The sequence below is a fragment of the Alternaria rosae genome (genome assembly GCF_020736505.1).
Source record: "Alternaria rosae strain MPI-PUGE-AT-0040 chromosome Unknown BKA58scaffold_7, whole genome shotgun sequence".
NCBI lineage: Eukaryota > Fungi > Ascomycota > Dothideomycetes > Pleosporales > Pleosporaceae > Alternaria > Alternaria rosae.
This window is the reverse complement of record NW_025763576.1, coordinates 145,911-164,228: the sequence shown is the minus strand read 5'-3', so window position 1 is coordinate 164,228 and position 18,318 is coordinate 145,911. Positions and strand designations below refer to the sequence as shown.

At 52.8% G+C, this 18,318-nt stretch overlaps 5 protein-coding genes across 5 annotated transcripts; 3 read left to right on the top strand and 2 right to left on the bottom strand.

Moving 5' to 3' along the window:
• Nucleotides 1–7: 7 nt before the first annotated feature.
• Nucleotides 8–1,225, top strand: BKA58DRAFT_320063 (Alpha/Beta hydrolase protein; the record flags this gene model as incomplete). The annotated part of the gene is made up of 3 exons (XM_046167747.1): nt 8–449; nt 508–848; nt 989–1,225. The coding sequence occupies 3 exons, from the start codon at nt 8–10 to the stop codon at nt 1,223–1,225; spliced, it is 1,020 nt and encodes a 339-aa protein (XP_046022998.1).
• A 1,620-nt stretch (nt 1,226–2,845) lies between these two features.
• On the bottom strand, nt 2,846–3,904 carry BKA58DRAFT_470673 (uncharacterized protein). The gene has a single exon (XM_046175197.1). The coding sequence runs from the start codon at nt 3,578–3,580 to the stop codon at nt 2,963–2,965; it is 618 nt and encodes a 205-aa protein (XP_046022997.1). The 5' UTR covers nt 3,581–3,904; the 3' UTR covers nt 2,846–2,962.
• Nucleotides 3,905–5,190: 1,286 nt separating this feature from the next.
• BKA58DRAFT_403237 (uncharacterized protein) lies at nt 5,191–6,538 on the bottom strand (the record flags this gene model as incomplete). The annotated part of the gene is made up of 3 exons (XM_046171772.1): nt 5,191–5,671; nt 5,792–6,073; nt 6,138–6,538. The coding sequence occupies 3 exons, from the start codon at nt 6,536–6,538 to the stop codon at nt 5,191–5,193; spliced, it is 1,164 nt and encodes a 387-aa protein (XP_046022996.1).
• Nucleotides 6,539–8,178: 1,640 nt separating this feature from the next.
• On the top strand, nt 8,179–9,308 carry BKA58DRAFT_459978 (uncharacterized protein; the record flags this gene model as incomplete). Its single annotated transcript, XM_046174737.1, has 3 exons — nt 8,179–8,235; nt 8,283–8,657; nt 8,734–9,308. 3 exons carry the CDS (start codon nt 8,179–8,181, stop codon nt 8,968–8,970), a joined length of 669 nt encoding a protein of 222 aa, XP_046022995.1. The 3' UTR covers nt 8,971–9,308.
• A 7,331-nt stretch (nt 9,309–16,639) lies between these two features.
• Nucleotides 16,640–18,250, top strand: BKA58DRAFT_319405 (camp independent regulatory protein; the record flags this gene model as incomplete). Its single annotated transcript, XM_046167717.1, has 2 exons — nt 16,640–17,624; nt 18,120–18,250. 2 exons carry the CDS (start codon nt 16,640–16,642, stop codon nt 18,248–18,250), a joined length of 1,116 nt encoding a protein of 371 aa, XP_046022994.1.
• Between the last annotated feature and the right edge of the window lie 68 nt (nt 18,251–18,318).

Sequence of the window (18,318 nt, the reverse complement as noted above, 5' to 3'; positions counted from 1 at the left end):
TTTAATAATGTCTTCCATCATCCGCAGCGTTCTCGCGCTCAGCGCTGTCGCCGCCGTCGCCGTCGCTCAAGACCCAGCCCCCAAGCTCGACGCTCCCTGCGCCGATGCCGTCATCTTTATGGCCCGCGGTAACACTGCGCCGTACCATGACTTCCGTACATTCCCCTTTGTCGACGCTACGTGCGGCAAACTAAGGGCTGAGGGCAAGACCTGCGACTACATTGAGGTTGTGTTCCCGTATGGCGGCGACTACTGCAAACAGATTGGCGAGGGAGTCAGCAACGGTCTATCCCAGATCACTGCCTTCAACAAGAAGTGCCCTTGCACGCACCTCATCCTCAATGGCTTCTCTCAGGGTGCCTGGATTACCGGAGATATCCTTGCTGGACCTGGTGGATGCTCGCAGATCACCACTGGTCTAGACCCTGCCTCGGCTCCTGGTAATGCTAGTAAGTATTCTTGACATGACACACTCGAACCTTGGACTGTGCTAATGTGGTAACTTAGTTGCTGCTGCTCTCCTCTGGGGCGATGTCAAGCACGAGGCTAACCAGCCATACAACGTTCTTGACGGCTCTAATCTACAGAAGAACGGTCGCGACGCCGCCTCTCTTGCGCGCCTAAACCGCTACGCACCCGTCCTGCGCTCTTACTGCTCTAAGGGAGACCCAATCTGCGCCAACGGCGACGACGTCGAGAAGCACTTGAGCTACTTTGAGAAGTACACCGAAGACGCCTCGACCTGGGCCGTTGGAAAGCTCAACGCCGCCGCCCCTCTATGTGCCGCTCCCACACCTACGCCTAGCGCTTCTTCTACTGCCGTCGCCTCGTCTGTTCGCGTTGCCGCTGTTGCATCTTCGAGCGCTGCTGCATCTTCGAGCGCTGCAGCTTCCTCTAGCACTGCTGCTTCCTCTGGCACTGCTGCTTCCTCTAGCACTGCCGCTTCCTCTGGCACTGCTGCTTCCTCTGGCACTGCTGCTTCCTCTAGTGCTGGTGCTTCCTCTGGTGCTGGTGCTTCCTCTGGCGCTGGTGCTTCTGGTGTTGCTGCCTCCTCTGGCGCTGGTGCTTCCTCCACTGTCGCCGCTCTTCCCGCTTACCCTACATCTCCAGTTTACGTTGCTCCCTTCACTGCTCCCCAGCCATACGAGGCTATGTGCGTTCCCCGCATCACGATCAAATACGTCTACGCTTAAGAGTAAGAAGGACGGAAGATGTAGCGGAGTAGACGTAGTGACAGCAGTAGATGGGTGTAGATCGATATAGGAACTATGAAAAAGAATGACCGTCGTATTCGACGTCTGTCTGAACTTTTGGTTTTCGTGCGTGATGAGTGTTTTCCGTCTGCTCTGCAAGTGCGCTGTGAATTCTTGTAGAGCCCGATGGTCTAATCTATAAACGTCTAGCCTGGAACGTAAACGTTCCTGTGAGCCTCCTGTATCCCCCGTATCTAGTTTCCTGGATAAATCTGGACAACACAATCTACTGGAGACCCCTTATCCTGCGAACCTCTAGCAAATCCGCTGTTGTATCTGGTCTATCCTGGCGCTGAAAGTCCTGCACAAGATCGCTATTTATATTAGGTGTGACGTCTGGGTTCTTAATGTTGAACCTATCTAGGATGGTATGGCTACTCACGCAACTAAAGGCACGTAACACCGACAAACAGGCATTACTGTAAATGGAGCAGTATATATTATGCACATGGCCGTTTTACTAATCTGCGCGAACTGAGTGTATAGTAGTGTTGAGGATGTAGAGAGGCGAGCTTGGTACGGCGGCTTGGCGTACCTAGTATAGACCGACGAGTAGTCTACATGCTTGAGAGCTGGAGTTTATGAGGTAGACAACATTATTGCTTGTGTAAATTAATTATTTGCGCTACACTATTTCGGGATGATCTGCTGCTCAGCCCAAAGGAGTGTACGTAACGCAAGTAGATCCTTCTCCTTTCTCCCAAAACTTGCTACGCGTTGCGCGATACTGGAAACAGATAACTTGGCGATCTTTATGGTATCAGAACGAGTGACAATTAGGCTTCCCGTCCGCTCAGCCATATACAAGCATGATACCGCCGGATTAGTAGTTAGGTGGGTGACTACTAGCGAATCCCCGATGTTGTATGTTTTTGCACTTTTTTGCACTTAGATCAGATCTCAGCGACGTGCTACTAAAGCTCCTTCCCTCTCGTGTATGCCGCCAGGAACATGACGGGCAGTCTCTGGAACCCTTTGAGAGCGTCGTCATCTGCTCACAATAGGCCTTTACCATCTGCAAACGATCCCACTTCATCTTTCTCAATTTCACAATGGCTGTGTCATGGTCAGTCGCAACATCTTTAATCTACTCCATGCTTTTTGCTTTGGTATCTGTTCCGAAGCAATCCACAAGGTCAAAGAAGAGTTTATAGGACTCTGCGTTGTGTACAAGGTGTTTGGGAATCACCCTTACGTTGCCGTCAGCACTAACAGGCTCATCATAGTGCTAGGTCTCTGCCCACAAAACGAACCGCATACACTACCTCATCAGTACGCAAAAGCAGCCTTTGTCTGCTTCGAGAACGCTCTCAGTCCAGATTACAACATCTTACCAAAGCCTTATATCCATTGGAACCCAAGCCCATGTGTTGGCAGTAGAAAGTATTATTCGCCTTCTTTCCATATTGTTCCGATCGCTTCCTGCTCCAGTGATTGTTGTCATCAATGCTGGCGCAATCTTACAAACTCCGAGCAGCGCTCAGACTCTGACCGAGTCCTGCCGTTGTTATGCCGAGCCGCTCTCGGAGCATATCTCAACAGCTGAAGATTCCAATCGAAGATCACAAAGTACAGCAAGAAGGAACGCGGTGTATAGATGAACATTGTCATTGTCATTTCCAATTCTATCAGATTATAAACAAGAAGCTATGCAGACGCTCAAATGCGATAATATATACAGTTTCGAAACATCTCCACCAACTCAGCGTCTAAGAGGAGTAGAGGCACTTGTAAGTGGTCTCCTCCTTGAGCGCCTTCATGGTGAAGGGAGTGCAGCCCTCGGAACCAGCAGGCTTCTCAGTACCAGAGAGCCAGATCTTCCAGCCACCGCCAACAGCGCCGGGGCAAGCCTGGAAGCCAATGTCGCCGGAGAGGCCACCAGCAGCGAAGACAAGGTCACCGTCGTCGTTGATCTTGAAGGGGCCGCGCTCCTGGTTCTTGCCAATGGGTTGGACACCAGTGGTGTAGCGGACGTTGCCCTGGCCCATGCCGCTGCGGTCGACGTACAGCTGGAGAGGGGGGTTGAAGGTGTAGATGTAGACGCTGCCGGTCTCCTCGTCGAGCGAGAAGGAGGCGTAGTTGATGCCATTGGTAACGTTCTCGCGGTCACCGTTGACGGCGCAGGTCTTGTTGTTCTCGGAGGGAGTGTTGATGAGGAGGCTGCCGTTGGCGGCCTGCACGTTGCCGTACTGGATGGGGGTGGCGGAGCGCAGAGACATCAGGCGGAAGACATCGCCGGCCTCGGGGCGAGGGAAGACAGACGCCTGGGGAAGGGCGGAGGAGATGGCGGCCATGGAGGCGACAGCGGCGGCGGAGGTGAACTTCATGTTGATGGTTGAGGTGGTGTTGTTGAAGTGTGGAAGTGGTGGTTGTGGTGATTAAGTATTAGTGTAGAGTTGATGAGATGATGTTTGGATGAAGGCCTAAAGAGAGCAGCATCCCATCTCTCTTATATTCAAATGCCATCTCGTATTTCCTCCCCTTGTCCTACATCATGCCTGTCCTCAACGAGGCTGAAGGGTGCCCACACTCGGCGCCGACGACCAAAGTGCAACGCTATGACTTCATCCAGTCGGATAATTATCGTATCCCCAGTTTTGTGACCCTGATATGGCCAGCACCGGCTGTGGCGCGCACCCCACCCATGACCGTCTAATGAGGATTTGGGCGGAAATGACGCACAATTGCCACGGCATAGGGCCGAAGCCCTTGGCAGGTAACCAGAAGAGGTAAAGCGCATGCCCCTGTCGAGCGCTGATTGGCCACGGCCTCGGCCGGCAAGACGCTCAAAATAGATACAGCAATGTCGTCTCCAGAAAACATTCATGCCGAGGATATGCCTTCGAAACTAACGGTGTGAACATTCGCGTTGGGAGAGGGGTGTGGTCGCCTTCAGTCGAATACGATGGAAGATCAGGAGACGATGTTACTTGTCGCTCGTAAAGGTGGGCTCCAGCAGCGCTGGCAGTATTTGCTGCAGTGCTTGGACAACCATTTCGAGAACATTGTCAATGCAAAGTCTGGAAATCCCGGCATCGTACCGGCGTATTCGTGTTTAGGTGGGTAACCATTGGGGAATCCCCGCTGTTGTGTGTTTACGCTCTTTTTTTAGTACATGGATCGGATTACGGAGGGAGAAGCGCAATCGAACTTCTTCTCCTGTCTTCCGCGCTCGAGCTTAGATGGTCTTTTCGCGAGGGATCTTTGCAGGTGGTGATAAATTGGGACGTGGATACTTGGTAACGGTGGTTGCCATCGAACTTTCTTCCTCTGTACTGCTTTAACCAAGACTTAGACACCCGGTTCCCTCTCCATAGGTAGCCATGAGCTCCAAAATTTTGTTTCGACACATCGTTAGGCGCTTGACATGGAGTCTCCGTAACTGCTCCAAGGAATAGAGCTATTCGCACACTACGTCGCTCAGCAGCGTGCACGATGGACACCCGGTCATGCGTCGGTGCGTTTACTTTGACCATGTGAAAGCGGCGGTGAGTCTTCCTCTAAGGCGGTGACTGGATGCGTTAAGTGGTCGAACGACGACGTACGTTAAGAGAAGCAACGGCTGAAGGGACGCGTTGTTGATCACGTTGCGATTATTCCAGCTCATGACTTTCACACGAGAGAAGGACTGAGGTGATGGCAGTACTTTTTTTTACACTACGGTAACTATGCGTCGCTTTCCAAACGGGATTTTGCATCATTTACCTTGGCTACGAGGATCGCGTGTCATGACCATCTAGACCGAGATGTTACTCAGTCTGAGCAAGATCTGACCAACTCGTTAGTATCGTATTCTTATTGTGAGCGTCTCGTCACTGACTTTGTCGACGTAGCGTACGCCAACGATAACGTCATCTTCATCTTTGAAGTCGCTCTTGTCGTTGAAATCGGGATTGCTTTCATCCAGGCATGTCAGGCACGATACGACGAGCTCCGTCTACTTATCACCCATACAACTAGGTAGTTCGCGCTGCGCAATCCCTACGAGCGTATCCTTGAGCGGTGTAGCTTTGGTCACTTCGTTCTTCTTGCTGTAGCCTGGCGGCGGTAAGAGTTGCGACGATATCGCTTTTTTCGTGCTGTCGTATGTGACGAGTGTGCGCCACATTCTGATTTCTAGCAAGCAAACACCGAGGCTGTAGATGTCGTGCTGCATCTTGTATGCTTCCCCTGGTGCCAATCCCTGGCGTTGTGGGTGACGATGCAGGTCTCTCTCCCAAGCGGAGTCACTAAATTTTGATGTTCGGCCTGCATCTGCGCGAAACTTCTCGAAGCCAAACAAGAACGAGTGTGCGAGCTTGGTCTTGCTGCTGTCAAAGTTGAGGACTGTTTCGGGGCGGATGCCTTTGTGCACGAACTCGTACATGTGAACGTAGCTCAACGATCGCGCTAGCTGCTGTGCGAGGCGGAAGCGTACGCTGAGACTCATGTTTGGCTTCGATTAGATCAAGACGCTGGGTAGGCTTTGCAGTGAGTGTAGGGAGAATGGTATCTTGAAATGGAAATCGAAAGCTTTGAGGGAACCCTTAGGCTCGTACACGCGAGCAACGCCGCGGCATTTGAGCAAGCATAAGCTTATCGGGTCTGTGTCTTTGAGCTTGTGGGCGAGATCGCGCACATCTCTGTTCTGAATGTCGAGAGCGATGCCTGGTGTGACGGGAACAGGGTCTGCTATTAGCAGGGGTTTGGAGCTGCGCTGGCAGAGAGATGCAGTCGAGTACGGTATTGCCGTGTAGACGTAGTCTGACGTTTCTCCCGCTTTCAAGAGCATAGAACCCCGTTTGTGTATCCATCCTGAGGCAGTCACGGACAGTCTTCGCCTTCGACATGATCTTACGCGCAGCAACTCCCACTGGTTCATGTTCCGCAGATGGCTTTGACTACTTTAGTCCGGTGTCAATCAAGTTGTGCGATATCCGCATGGTATGGAACCAACTCGGGTCGAAATGTCCCTGCCACTCCTTCAACTCGCCTATGGCCGCATCCAAACCCTTCTTGATCAAAGGATACTTCCACTTATTGTATTGCGTGTCCTTCGTCGCTTTCTGGTCGGGGTCAGTACGACCTTGCCTCTTTTCGAGTTTCTGAACTTCGCTCATCGCCGCCTTCAATTTGTCCACCAGCTGTCCGAGTATCCGGTCTTGCACCATCCGAAACTCCTTGTCTAACACCGTATGAATGTGCTTGAGGAATCTGACTTGCCATTGGACCTGGAACCAGATCGCTTGCACTTTCAACAGCCTTTCGCTGATCTCTTTGTCCACATTCTGGTAGCTGTTGTACATCTGGACGAGATGCTTCCCATACCTGGTAGCTTAGTCAGCATACATACAATACCTAGGCAAAGCACTCACCTGATCGCTAGGTCAGCAGTCGCGATGATAGCAAGGGCTACTTCGACTGACCTTGCGAAGTATTGATCGACAATCGTGGAAAAGCTGGAGAGTAACTGCAACACCCGACCACTTGTTGTAGAAGGTGAGAAACAAAGACAACACCGGATGGGAGTATGCAGGCGTGGGGTTTGACAGGGTGGCGATGTATCGTCAGAGAGCGAATGGAAGGAGTAGGGATAGTTGTTTCTGGCTGTGAGGGAAGGGCCGTCAAAGCTGCGAATAGACACGGGAGAGGCTGTGTGATACAGCGCAAGGCTGGTCAATATAGATATGAGAAGAACTATAGGGTTAATCTTCTCCACCTATACGCGGTCGGAGGCGAGATAGGCAGTGCCTGCCATGCCACCTGAATACATCGGCGAGGTAGGCTGGGGTTGCATTATGACGCCGCTGCTGCTTCCGAAGTACATCGAACTCCTCGCATATTTTCCCGCCACAATTCTTGCGTCGCTACCCGGCCATCCTTTTGTCGTTGTTGTATCTGCTCAATCCCGGGCCTTCGCTGCTTCCCCTTGGCGCACATGGCTACCTCACTTCCAGGCTATAGCCATGAACAGCCTTTACATTTGTTCACGCCGGAAGTCTCATGCCATTTAGCTGGACTCACACGACAATGCCCTCGGTCTAACAACCCTAGTAGAAAAACTACTAATAGCTGCTAACTATTCAGCCACGTCCAATCTACTGACTGAGGATGGTTTGCAGAAAGACCCGTCACGGTCTCAAGAATCACCGCTTGGCTCGAGAATGGAAGCTAGGAGCCTAACAGCGTCAAAAAGAGTTGAAAGCATGAAAGATCCAACAACTTCGGACGAAGAGCGCCTCTCTGCTGGTACAACACTATTACACGTGACACTATCAGTCACTCTACAGTCTGCTCTAGACAGTAAAGAGTCTCTAAGAGAGTCTGGTGAGTATTTTGATCGGCCTATCGCAGTCAATAACTATATTCTTCCGCCCAGTACGACCATATCAGAGGCATCACCATCTCAGTCAACATCGTAGACCTCACCAAGAACACCCAGCGGCGACTGGACGAAAGCGATGCCATTTTCCTCACTTTCTCTCCACCAGATCAGCCCGGTCAGTCCGGGATGGTCAAAAGATCTTTCGATTGTTCAGTAAAAAGGCTGCTAGCTCAGGTCACTGTCCTTGCCGAACGATCTCACGCACACGATGGACCCAGATGCATTGTAAGTACATATATACGATAAGAACTCATTCTTGGATATTGACATGTATACCATCATCGTTATACCAGGTCTGCGCGATCCTCTTGTCGAGGTATGGAGCTGAGATGGATTCCACAATGAGCCACTTGTATGCGATTTCACAAGGTACCTCATGAACATACAAGTTTTCGCACTGGAACATGGCTTGAGAGTCAATGGAAAAGGAATCCGCCGCTGCGATCAATTGTGGGAGAGTTCGCATATAATGATGCATTTGCTTCACGAACATCGCGAGCAGACTGTTGTCAGTACTCATACTCTCAGAGAAAGCTTTTCATTTAACAGAATTTGCAGACTATGCCCATACCTATGGTTTTTGTGGGACACGGTGTCGGAGGCATGATCATCAAAGGCGTACGTTCACGCAGCAACGAAGATGGAATGATGTTAATACCAGCCAGATCTTCTGGAAGTCAGGTGGGCCACAGCTCCGAACTTTTCCCAGCCGTTGGTATGAGGACATAGTCCACAAAGCAGTCGGAATCGCTCTGCTCAGAACTCCCCACCTTACGAAAACAAACTCAACAGATAGAGAGAGAATACTAGGCGTCACTACGAGACCACCTACATCCAGAAAGTCAGAGCCCCTTCTTAGGAAGCTCCTAGACCTGGAAGACACCGAATATTTCCGCTCTCTGCCAGAGGAGTTCGACAAGTGTATCGGGCAATCTGTTCCCTGTCTACTTATCCTATCAGTCTGGGATGGCCGAGAAAGCGACGCAATGCGAGTAGAAAAGACGAAGCTGGGGCGCAGATGGAGAGCAGAGAAATCTGTGGTACGTAACAAAGATAGCATATATCCAATCATCAATGACTGCCCTTCACGGAGAAATGTTCTAACATGTACCACAGATAGTCATTCACGAATTAGCCAAGATGGGCTTGCCAAACGAGGAGATGATGGTAGCTGATTGCAATCATCATCAGCTGTGCACACTTAGCAATCCCGAGTTTCGAAAGAAGCTCATCGGCTTTTGTCAAGAGAAGCTCCTGGAAGCACACGGCAGAAAGTTGGGAGGGCCAAGTAGCTCATCCGTGACTTTGAACAATATCTTGGGCGAAGGGTCAAATGTGCCCTCGCCCTGGTAATCCCGTCATTCATTTTACTTGCTGCAGACATGTATTGCCACCAACACTCACTACGTACCCAATATCCACTATCAATACGTTACGTCTCTCGCAACCACATGTATGCAACCTCGCCATGCACTGTGAAAGGAATGGGAAAAGGGGCGATTGCCTCCTCCGTGCACTGATCATGCTCACATTGATCTTATGTCAGACTTTGGGCGAACACGGCAGTTAGCATGCCAACGTATGAGCCCAGTTCAAAATAATGAGGCTCGAGAGGAACGGAACTCCCAAAGGGACTACGCTATCGCGGGCAAATGGATGCCACATTGAGAAGGCAGCTTCCTGGGAGACGTTGCAGTGCGCGTCCAGCGCATGCAAGAGCGAACGCGCATTCCCTTGCGGGGTTCGTCAGCCATTGAAGGCAGCTGGAGCCGCTCAACCCAGCATGAACGACGCGGCTCAGTCACTGCTCCATGCACCCGCATTCAGCATCACTATTGATTGCCACATCCCCTGTATTGACCGACTCACCACAACATCCCGATCGCGCGCGTACGAGCTCCAACAGCCCTATTACCCCAACGAGTAACACCGCAGAAACCGCGACCGGATACAATCTTGTAAAACCCCAGTCACAGATCCCCCGAGATAAGCAAAAAACCGTGGACGGCGCGAAGCCTCCGCTCCCCATGTCCAACGGCTTCTTCGGTCCTTCTCTCGGAGAGATCAGCAACCGTTTATCTGCTGATCATGAACGAAACGAGTGCTACACAGTCAGCCCTAAACAACCAGTGCGGTTGCCACCCCTCACGATTGCAACCGGTTTTGTGACTCTTCTCAACAAGTTCCAACGTGTTGGCCCTGTCGGGCGTTGTTGGGCATGAGATGTAAGGATGCTCGTTGTTTGCTCGACCACATTGGGGCATCCACAAGCTTGGAATGGGAGATGAGCATGTCCCGGCATTACTCCAAGAGGCAATGGGGTATCTGGTGGTATGTCGCACCGGTGCCCAATCATTACTGCAAGCGTTTCGTTGGGGAAGACGCACGCGCAGGGTATCGATATCTAGCTCTCTCACCTAGGTGCCCAGATCACTCCTGCACATCTTGCAGCATCGGACTTGTTTCAAAGAGCAGACCAACGGCGCCGCTAAATGTTGTGAAGTGATCATCATGGCATCATTAAAGACTTTAATTATCTGCAGGATCGCGAGCTGTGCAGCATGGTGGGTGGTAAGGTTGACACGTAACTTGCGGATGTCCTGTCCAGACAAACGGTCCGCACCGAAGTGTTCGATCATGCAATGCCTGCAGTGATCAAACTTTCGGCTTCGATCAAACCTACCGGACAAGACCCCTTGCAGCGATCGAGAGGACAGAATAGAGCTTCATGGAGATAAGATTGCTGGCGGGTTTGTGATTGGTGTGCACATGTGAGAGGGTATTGCCGTGCAGCTCGCTGATGTTTCCCCATATCGACGCATCGTGAGCGGCGCAGCTTGGTGTTGCATAATACGATGTAGCGCGCCTAGATTTCAGGGCTGTCATAGAGATTCGTGGTGGCGTTGTAGCTTAGTACCGCATCACAGTCGTCCGAATCCGATGTTCTTCGTCTTTCGACAAGCCGAAAATGGTCGGTGGCAGACTACCATCGTCATCGGCCAACTGTTCCGCTGGAGGTGTGTGGATGTCATTGCTGAATGAGTCAGTTTCGCTCTGTCCGACCCAGCTCCCCGCAATTTCCACCTTCCTCCCACGTGGCAAAGATGTCTGAAACAACCAAGTTTTCTAGTTAGTTCAAACCAACATGAAGAAATACACGGATGAAGGTGGTGAGACCGTGATGAGCATCGAGGGCGGAAAGGCCCGCTAAGGCTGTCTCTTGATCCGCGCACACAACGTCAACCGCATAAGGGCCTTGGAGTGAAGGTGGTCGGGAAGACCTCGCGGATCAGCGTCTAGATGCACTGAAGGATTTTTGAATACGGAGTGGCCCGCCTGGTGAAACAGCGTGTCCCTTGCGTTTGCGATGCGGGCGTGAGCGAACGTCTGTGACGAGCTCACATTTTCGGAGGGGCTGTGGACTAGTGGCTGAACAAACTTCGTCAGAAGGGCGTGTTCCTGGGCTACCTAGCCTAGGCCGACATCTTCAACGGCGGAGCAGTAGTGAAGCAACGGTCATAGTACAGTAGTGAAAAGCTGACAGCTCAAGTGCGTGATCTTACCGCGCTTGTACGTACGAATGTGGACTGGATGTCTGTCTCGAGAACTCGCCGGGTCTGGCAGATGTCTCCGATCTTGTTGAGTGGATTCGCGTATCCTGCTACACGAAGGTCTGCGCCAGGAAGGTTTCTAACGCACGTCATTCCGCAATGTATTGCACTTGCAGCACACAAGTCTGGCTCGACGTTAGAGACAGTGGAGCATGCACTTCAATGCGGCATCCAAATGGCAATGGGCTGAAACACTGCTGGTGCAAAGTCGTACCATACTGCAGGAAATTTGCTCGATAATCGAGAGTCCATTGTGCGAATAGGATTAATTCAACATTCGGATTATAGCCCCGACGTAGCTCATTCGTCCAAAACCACGAGGCTGAACATCAGGGCGACAGAGTTAAGGATACAGCCGGTTAGTGAAACTGTTGAACACGAGAAAGTAGCATATGGCTAGTCGCCTCGAGCAGGTCCAGAAGGTATGAGGTAGCTAGGTAGTGACGTGACAGGCGCCGCTGAGAGCAAGTCCAGCCCTCAGAAATGATTGAGTCATTGACAAGGTGAGAAGGTGAGGGTGCTCTCCCAGTTGACGTTACAATGTGACCTCGCGGGCAATTCTGGCAAGCCCATATCTTGGCCCAGATTGACACCACAATCGAAAACTGACGGTGCGTAGTGGCGTTATTCGACGGCAATGTTAGACGATCTATTGATGTGCTAGCAGCTAGCCAGCCAATCGCAATACGCCATGGCGGACGAAGACCGTGGTGTTTAAGGGTACCGACGGCGTGCTTGAAGCCACACGAGAAAGAAACAGCGCCGCCGTTTGTGACGCATGATGGCTGAAGTGATGTTCCTGGATGTTGTGCCGAGGTGCGAGCGACGAGACAGGTAACGTCGTATGAAGCCAACAGCGGGAGTTACGGGAATGTCAGATGCCACGAAACTGTGCAACAAACGATGTCCTTAGTTACAAGTCCGGCGAGTCGATAGTCGTGGGTGCCTTCCGCTCCAACATCTGCCTACAGCATCCAAGCAGGGTCTTGGATGAAACATCGATTAATGCTCCGGATGCTACTGCAGCGGGGCGAATAAGTTCTGCACTGGAGTTAATCTCAGGAGAATAAAACTGCAGGTTGGGTGTGCAACCAAGTTCACGTGGCGTCCGCACTTACATTTTTCAACTACAGCTGCGCGGGCCGGACCCCTCCATTACGCTTGACAAATGAGGACTCGACATTGGCCGAAGTAGCCCCGAAACAAGCTTTGCTCTGGTCCCTGGGGAGGAGTTCGCCGCACACGATGTTCGCACTCTTTGCGCTCCGCGGAAGATAGCCGCTTAGCGCATTGCTAGCAGGAATTATCCGTACGATCCGGATCTCCAGGATCGTCCAGGGACCTCATCTTCCGGCGTAGATCATCCCCGTCATGTGCACCCATTTGCGCACCTGTGCAGTATGGAATATGGTCTAATGGAGCTTGCCGACCTGCGAATATGCCCAACACGAGGAGTAAATGGACGCTGAGGGTGGATCTCGCCGCGGATGGCGCCAAGGTACGCTATCAGTCAATAGAACATGCCGGGGGTGATCCTGGGTAGACTGAACGCCGGGAGGGCTTGATCGTCATGGTGTCTCTCCCAGGTCGAAGGCATGCCGGCTTTCTCAACGTTGACGAAACAGGATCTGGACTGCGTAAATGCTGACTCAAGTTGACGTTCACGACGAGGAGATGTTGAGTCGCTTTTCTCTTCCCCAACTGCGAGGCCGTTCGATGCCGAAAAGGGCGATGAAAACCAAGGATGATGTCGACACGTGATACAGGCTACACGGGAGGATTATCGTGACGCTGCTGTGCATTTGCGCGTCGGTGTGATGGTCGAGCAGATGCTGCAGAATGTTACATGGCACCATCGCAGTCATCATGTCCACTCCAAAAGTAGGATCGATGCGGTATTTGCGACTGAGCCGTGATCGTACCGTACGCAACGAGACCCTGCTGTGTGTTTAGCGCGTCGCGGTTGATGTGCAAAGACATCACATCATCCAAGTTGTGCTGATCGTAGCCGACTTTCGCCTACCCGCGCAACTGAAGTCACACTCGCTGCCACCTGCGCCTCGGGAACAATCCGGGGCAGGCGAGACGCTGGCGCAGACTCAATGAGCTATCTGCGAGAGCCTGCCTCGAAACCGACAAGGTACATGTCTTGTCCTGACTTGACGATTCGTGGGCGCAGCTGAACTTCTGGTCATAGCAGCAAGAATAGCGCGGTTAGCAGTGGACGCGATAGGTCTCGTTGCGAGAAAATCAGACCATAACGACACGAATGAGCACGTGTATTGGAGAATAAAAAAAAACTAATCCGCGTCAGCGCTATTGCAATTGAAACGCGAACATGGCAAGGAGGAGTAGGTTAGTACAGTCTGTGATAACCTGATGACCTGATTCCAGGTTGAGAGTGGACTCACTGATCAACGACGGATTGCGAACGTGCGGCCTGAGTCGATGCTGGTTGTATATATGTCCGGGACCTATATTTGCTTTGTTTAAGAGCTTGCAAAGCAACGATGTTCCCAGTCTGAGCAATGCGTTGGAGGGGCGCGCCACAATTGGCGAACATGCGTCCCCCAGCTATCAATTGTCGCTGAGAGACACTTGAGGCCAGCGGACAGCTAGCACATGTCTAGTCGATTCCTCTCGGACGTGGCCAGAATGCAGTCGTCTTCTCAATGCGACCTCCTAGCATTTAGCGATAGCCGTTGAAACCTGGTTGCTGTCAGGCGCGGTGTCAGCAAGCCTCCAAAGAGAGCGATGCTAACGCACGGAGACAAGTGATGCCCACCCTAACCAGACGAGGAGAACATCTGCAATGCCGCCCGGCCGAAAAGGGCGAAGTGCGTGACTTGCAGGACAGCACTGACTCGCGCCTCACAAACCTGGCTGCGGACCGGAATTGATAGCGCCGTCCAGTGTCTGGCTAATCGGCACACCGCACATCATCGGCTATAGATGACGTTCCTGACTAGATGATAACTCACCAAGTGAGCTTGCAAGGGACGATCAAGGCTGAAGCGCACGTCTGGGGAGAGTAGACGCGGCTCTATCCCTGGCCCTCAGGGCAAGGATACCGCGTCAGTCACCGAGGTGCCTCTGCAGTAGGCTATGCAGTTCTGTTGCTGCGACTGCACCAGGACCCGCTTGGTCGTCACGTATCGGCTGCATTGTCGTCATTGTCAGCCCCGCGTCAAACCGCCTGAAGACGTCTCCAAATGCAGTCGCATGGCGGTCCAAGTATGAATGGGTGGCAGCGGAAGCCGTGACCCCACAACTCCATGGTGTGCTTGTCTGGAAGGCGACATAGCTGCAAATCTCAGGCTTACGGTAGACGCATCTTACACGGACTATTGGAGAAGTTCGCAGGTCACGGCGTGCTGAGCGGTGCAATTTTTCAGATGGAGTGTGATGGGCGTGCATGATTCTCTCCAGGATGTAGGGGAAGGACAGCATCCCGGCACGTGCACGCTAGGCTGCGTTCGGTCGTCACTTGATCAAGCGATGCCCTTCGCGGAAGCGAAGCCAAAGTGTGAGGACTGAGCCATACCCAACGCAACCCGCGCGGAGATGCGCAATTCTCGGGAGATTTTTCATCGCCCTGGGTACCCCAACCGACGGTGGTGCGGTGTTGACGTTTGCATGGCCGCAGCGAACCTTTGATGTAGGGGTTGGTCGACAACAGCTGGGGCTGCTGGGCAGGGCCACAGGTCAGACGCGACCGTGTGAAACATAGCGCACCGTCCCGGATCCGCGATGATTAGACCAGTGTGCGTGGTCCTTGGCCACTCTGCTCATGACGCTTAGTCTCTTTCGGATTCGCATAATCGCATCCCAGTCGCCATGCTGGACGTCTGCGCTGTGCCTTGTTCCGGCTGCATCCTGCTCTCTTGGCCATCTCCGCACCGCTTCCTCAGCATCCGACCGACTTCGGGCCTGCTGAAGCCACGCGGAAAGGCCGCATTGCTCATGCTGACCCGATACTCCTCTTCAATGCATTCGGACGGCCGTTTCTGGGTCCAGGACGTTGCGGGATGAAAAGAGTTTCGCGTGCTGCCTCACCAGCGGCCGCCGTCCAGGAACATGAAGCTTACGCTGTCCTAACGTCAGGCCCTGGCAGCTGCGGAGTCATGGCGCACTATTTTAGCTGGCAATGGTGCGGTGGGCGGCGGTGGATTGGGCGCAGGGAAGGCTGCTTGTGTGCGTTGATCGTCTCATGGGCCAGACCCACGAACTGGCGGATGGCTGGAGGCGAACATCCCCAGCAGGACTGCCTCACATGTCCAGTGTCTCCGTCCAGGGCCTAGCAGTGCGCGAAGCAGGGGGCGATCGCTGCGCTACTGTGGCCATCAACTGTCTGCCATCCTAACCAGGTAAAGCCTTCCTAGCGGCCAGTCTCGCAGTGTGTCATGGCCGCCGGAGACAAGCGTTTCCCTCCCAGGCACTCCATCACGACGTATTGCCTTCGTGCTCTGTCGCAAGTCGTGCATATTCCCTCACGCTTGACCTGCCCCATCCATCAGAGTCATTGCCAGGAGTCGCCAATTATCTCCGACAGCCCATCCTAGCTGTCATAGGCTGGATAGCGTTAAATCCCAAGGAGCCATGTCCATGTCCGCTGGCTGATGCCGCCGTTGCTACTATTACCTCCACTCCCTATTATCGTCCCAGGGCCTGCCTACCCTAACATCCTGGTTGCTTCGCAATTCGCCGACGCATCGATATTAACCCCCAATTATACATAGTTGTACCCGTTCCCTGGACCACTCTCTGGTACCTCCTGTCGGCGAGCTACATTCTCCGTATCGTTGTTTGCATCTGCAGCGCCAGTACGTGCACAGTCCCGCCCCTCTACCACCATGTGGCTTGGAGACTATCCAAACAATTTCTGACCCTTTATACAGTTCCTCCACTCCTGCTGCAACCCATCACAACGACCAACGCATAATTCTCCTCTCTGTAAGCGAGACCACAGACTGCAGTCGGCGCAGCTATCCATCTGCATCGTCAACGCACCTGCCCCGCCTTTCGTCCCGCCCATCCAACATCACCAATACCGTTCGCACACCTACTCTCGACAACACTCGTTTATTGCAACATCGACACTGGTAAGTTCTTGTTCAACCTAGTATGATTGCATGCGCTGATTAGTTACAGCGGATGATTTTGCTGTTATAAGTTCTTAACTAGCTTCTGTTTCCCGGACCAGCTTCAATACGCCAATCCATTAACGGAGTCGAAACTATCAAACACTGCTTTTCCCCATGTTGCAAGGTATCAGGGCATCGACTCTGACGATGCCTCCCTTTGGACATGACATGTCCCTAGGTGGCGTGCAAAAGGTGGAAGGCTACGGAGACACAGATTCTTGGAACTGGCCTCAACAACCGACCACTCAACAACCCGCGTACTCGAATATGTTCGATCCTTCCATGTACGCCAGCTTTACACCCTCGATGCAACAGCAAGTTCGTCAACCATCTCGCAATCACTCTATCGCTACATCTCGCGTCCTCTCGACCGCAACTAGCACACCACCACCACCAAGGCCTCAGGTTACAGGTAACATGGTCAAAGCACAGCCGGCTTTCAAGCCAACGTGGCAGGGATTTCTCGATACTACCAAAGATGCCATGACCGTTGTGGAGGCCGCACTTCAAGGCCGTCTCAGCCATATCAGCCGCAGGCCGCATGATAAGGAACGCGCAGAGATGCTCACTTCTGGAACCGTCCTGGTGTATGAGGAGAACGCTTCCGGTATCAAGCGATGGACCGATGCTGTGCATTGGTCTCCAAGTCGGGTGATGAACAACTGCCTCATATATCGCCAGCTGGTGCGAGCTTTGAAGCCTGAAGAGAAGAAGTCGGCCCTCAACCCATCATGCGGTACCAAGAGGAAGCGCAAGGAGAACAACGGCCCAATGAGGACCAAGACCGGCGAAGTGTTGGAGAATTCCGAGGACGAATACGAGAACTCAGCCTTCGACGCGTCCCTCCCAGGCGATGTCGACTCTATGAACAAGGTATACGCCAACTTCGCCCAAAGCTTGACACCCGACCAACAGCGACGATTCTGTGGCTCCCTCATCGACAGCTATGAGTTCAAGGAGGGTGGCCTGATGAAGAAGACTATCTCAGTCAAGTACCAGGGTACCCACCACCATGTGATCTCCTACTACAGTCTTGAAGACGTCGTCAGCGGGAAGTTGAAGCGACCATTCCAGGACCCAAAGCTAGCCGACATTCAGCCAAGACCGGAGCTTTTGAATGGCTGGAAGGTCAGCCTTGAAGATGAAGAGAGCAAAGACATGCCCCTGGTAGCTGGATACCCACACCACATCCAGCCCAGCCATGTTCAGCATCACGTTATCGGAGCTGTTACTCAGTCAATCGGTGCGCAGGGTCAGCTCCAGACACATGCTCCTCTCCATCTGACAGTTCCCGACTACTGGCATGGGCCTCAGGTGTCCCAGTACGGCCCAAGCCACCACAGCCCTCAACATTATGCCGCACCTCCATTCTCGGCTCACCAACCGGCACATCAATACTCCGTCCAGCAGCCTTCGTCGCAGCACTATACGCATCCGCCGTCCCCTCAGCAATACTCTTCTCCACATTCCGCAACCTCCCAGTACTCCGCACAAGCTGGTCCATCCTCGCACTACGCGCCGCAACCACAGTCTGCGCGCCACTACTCTTTCGACCCTCCATCGGCCACATCAGCGAGCTCGTATACTCAGCCCACCTCAGCATACCAGACGCCGCAACCAGCCACGTACGCCCTGCCTCAATCCGCAGGCTTCGAGGCTCATGCCTTGCCTTCCCAAGGCTCACCAGTCGGTCCTCATCAGGCCCAGGTCCCCGGATCGCAACCCGATCAACAAAGGAGGGCCTCAGCGCCTGTGGCCGTGCAGCCATTCAACGCATCGCAGTTCCCTGCGGCTCCCCATCCTCACACTTATTACGTGACGGACCAGAAGTACGCTCCTGAGCAAAAGTACACATCTAACGCGCCCCATGGTTATTAGGGTGCCGTCGCATTGCATCATTTCACACATTTATCGAGATATACCCACGATCTACAGAGCATATACGA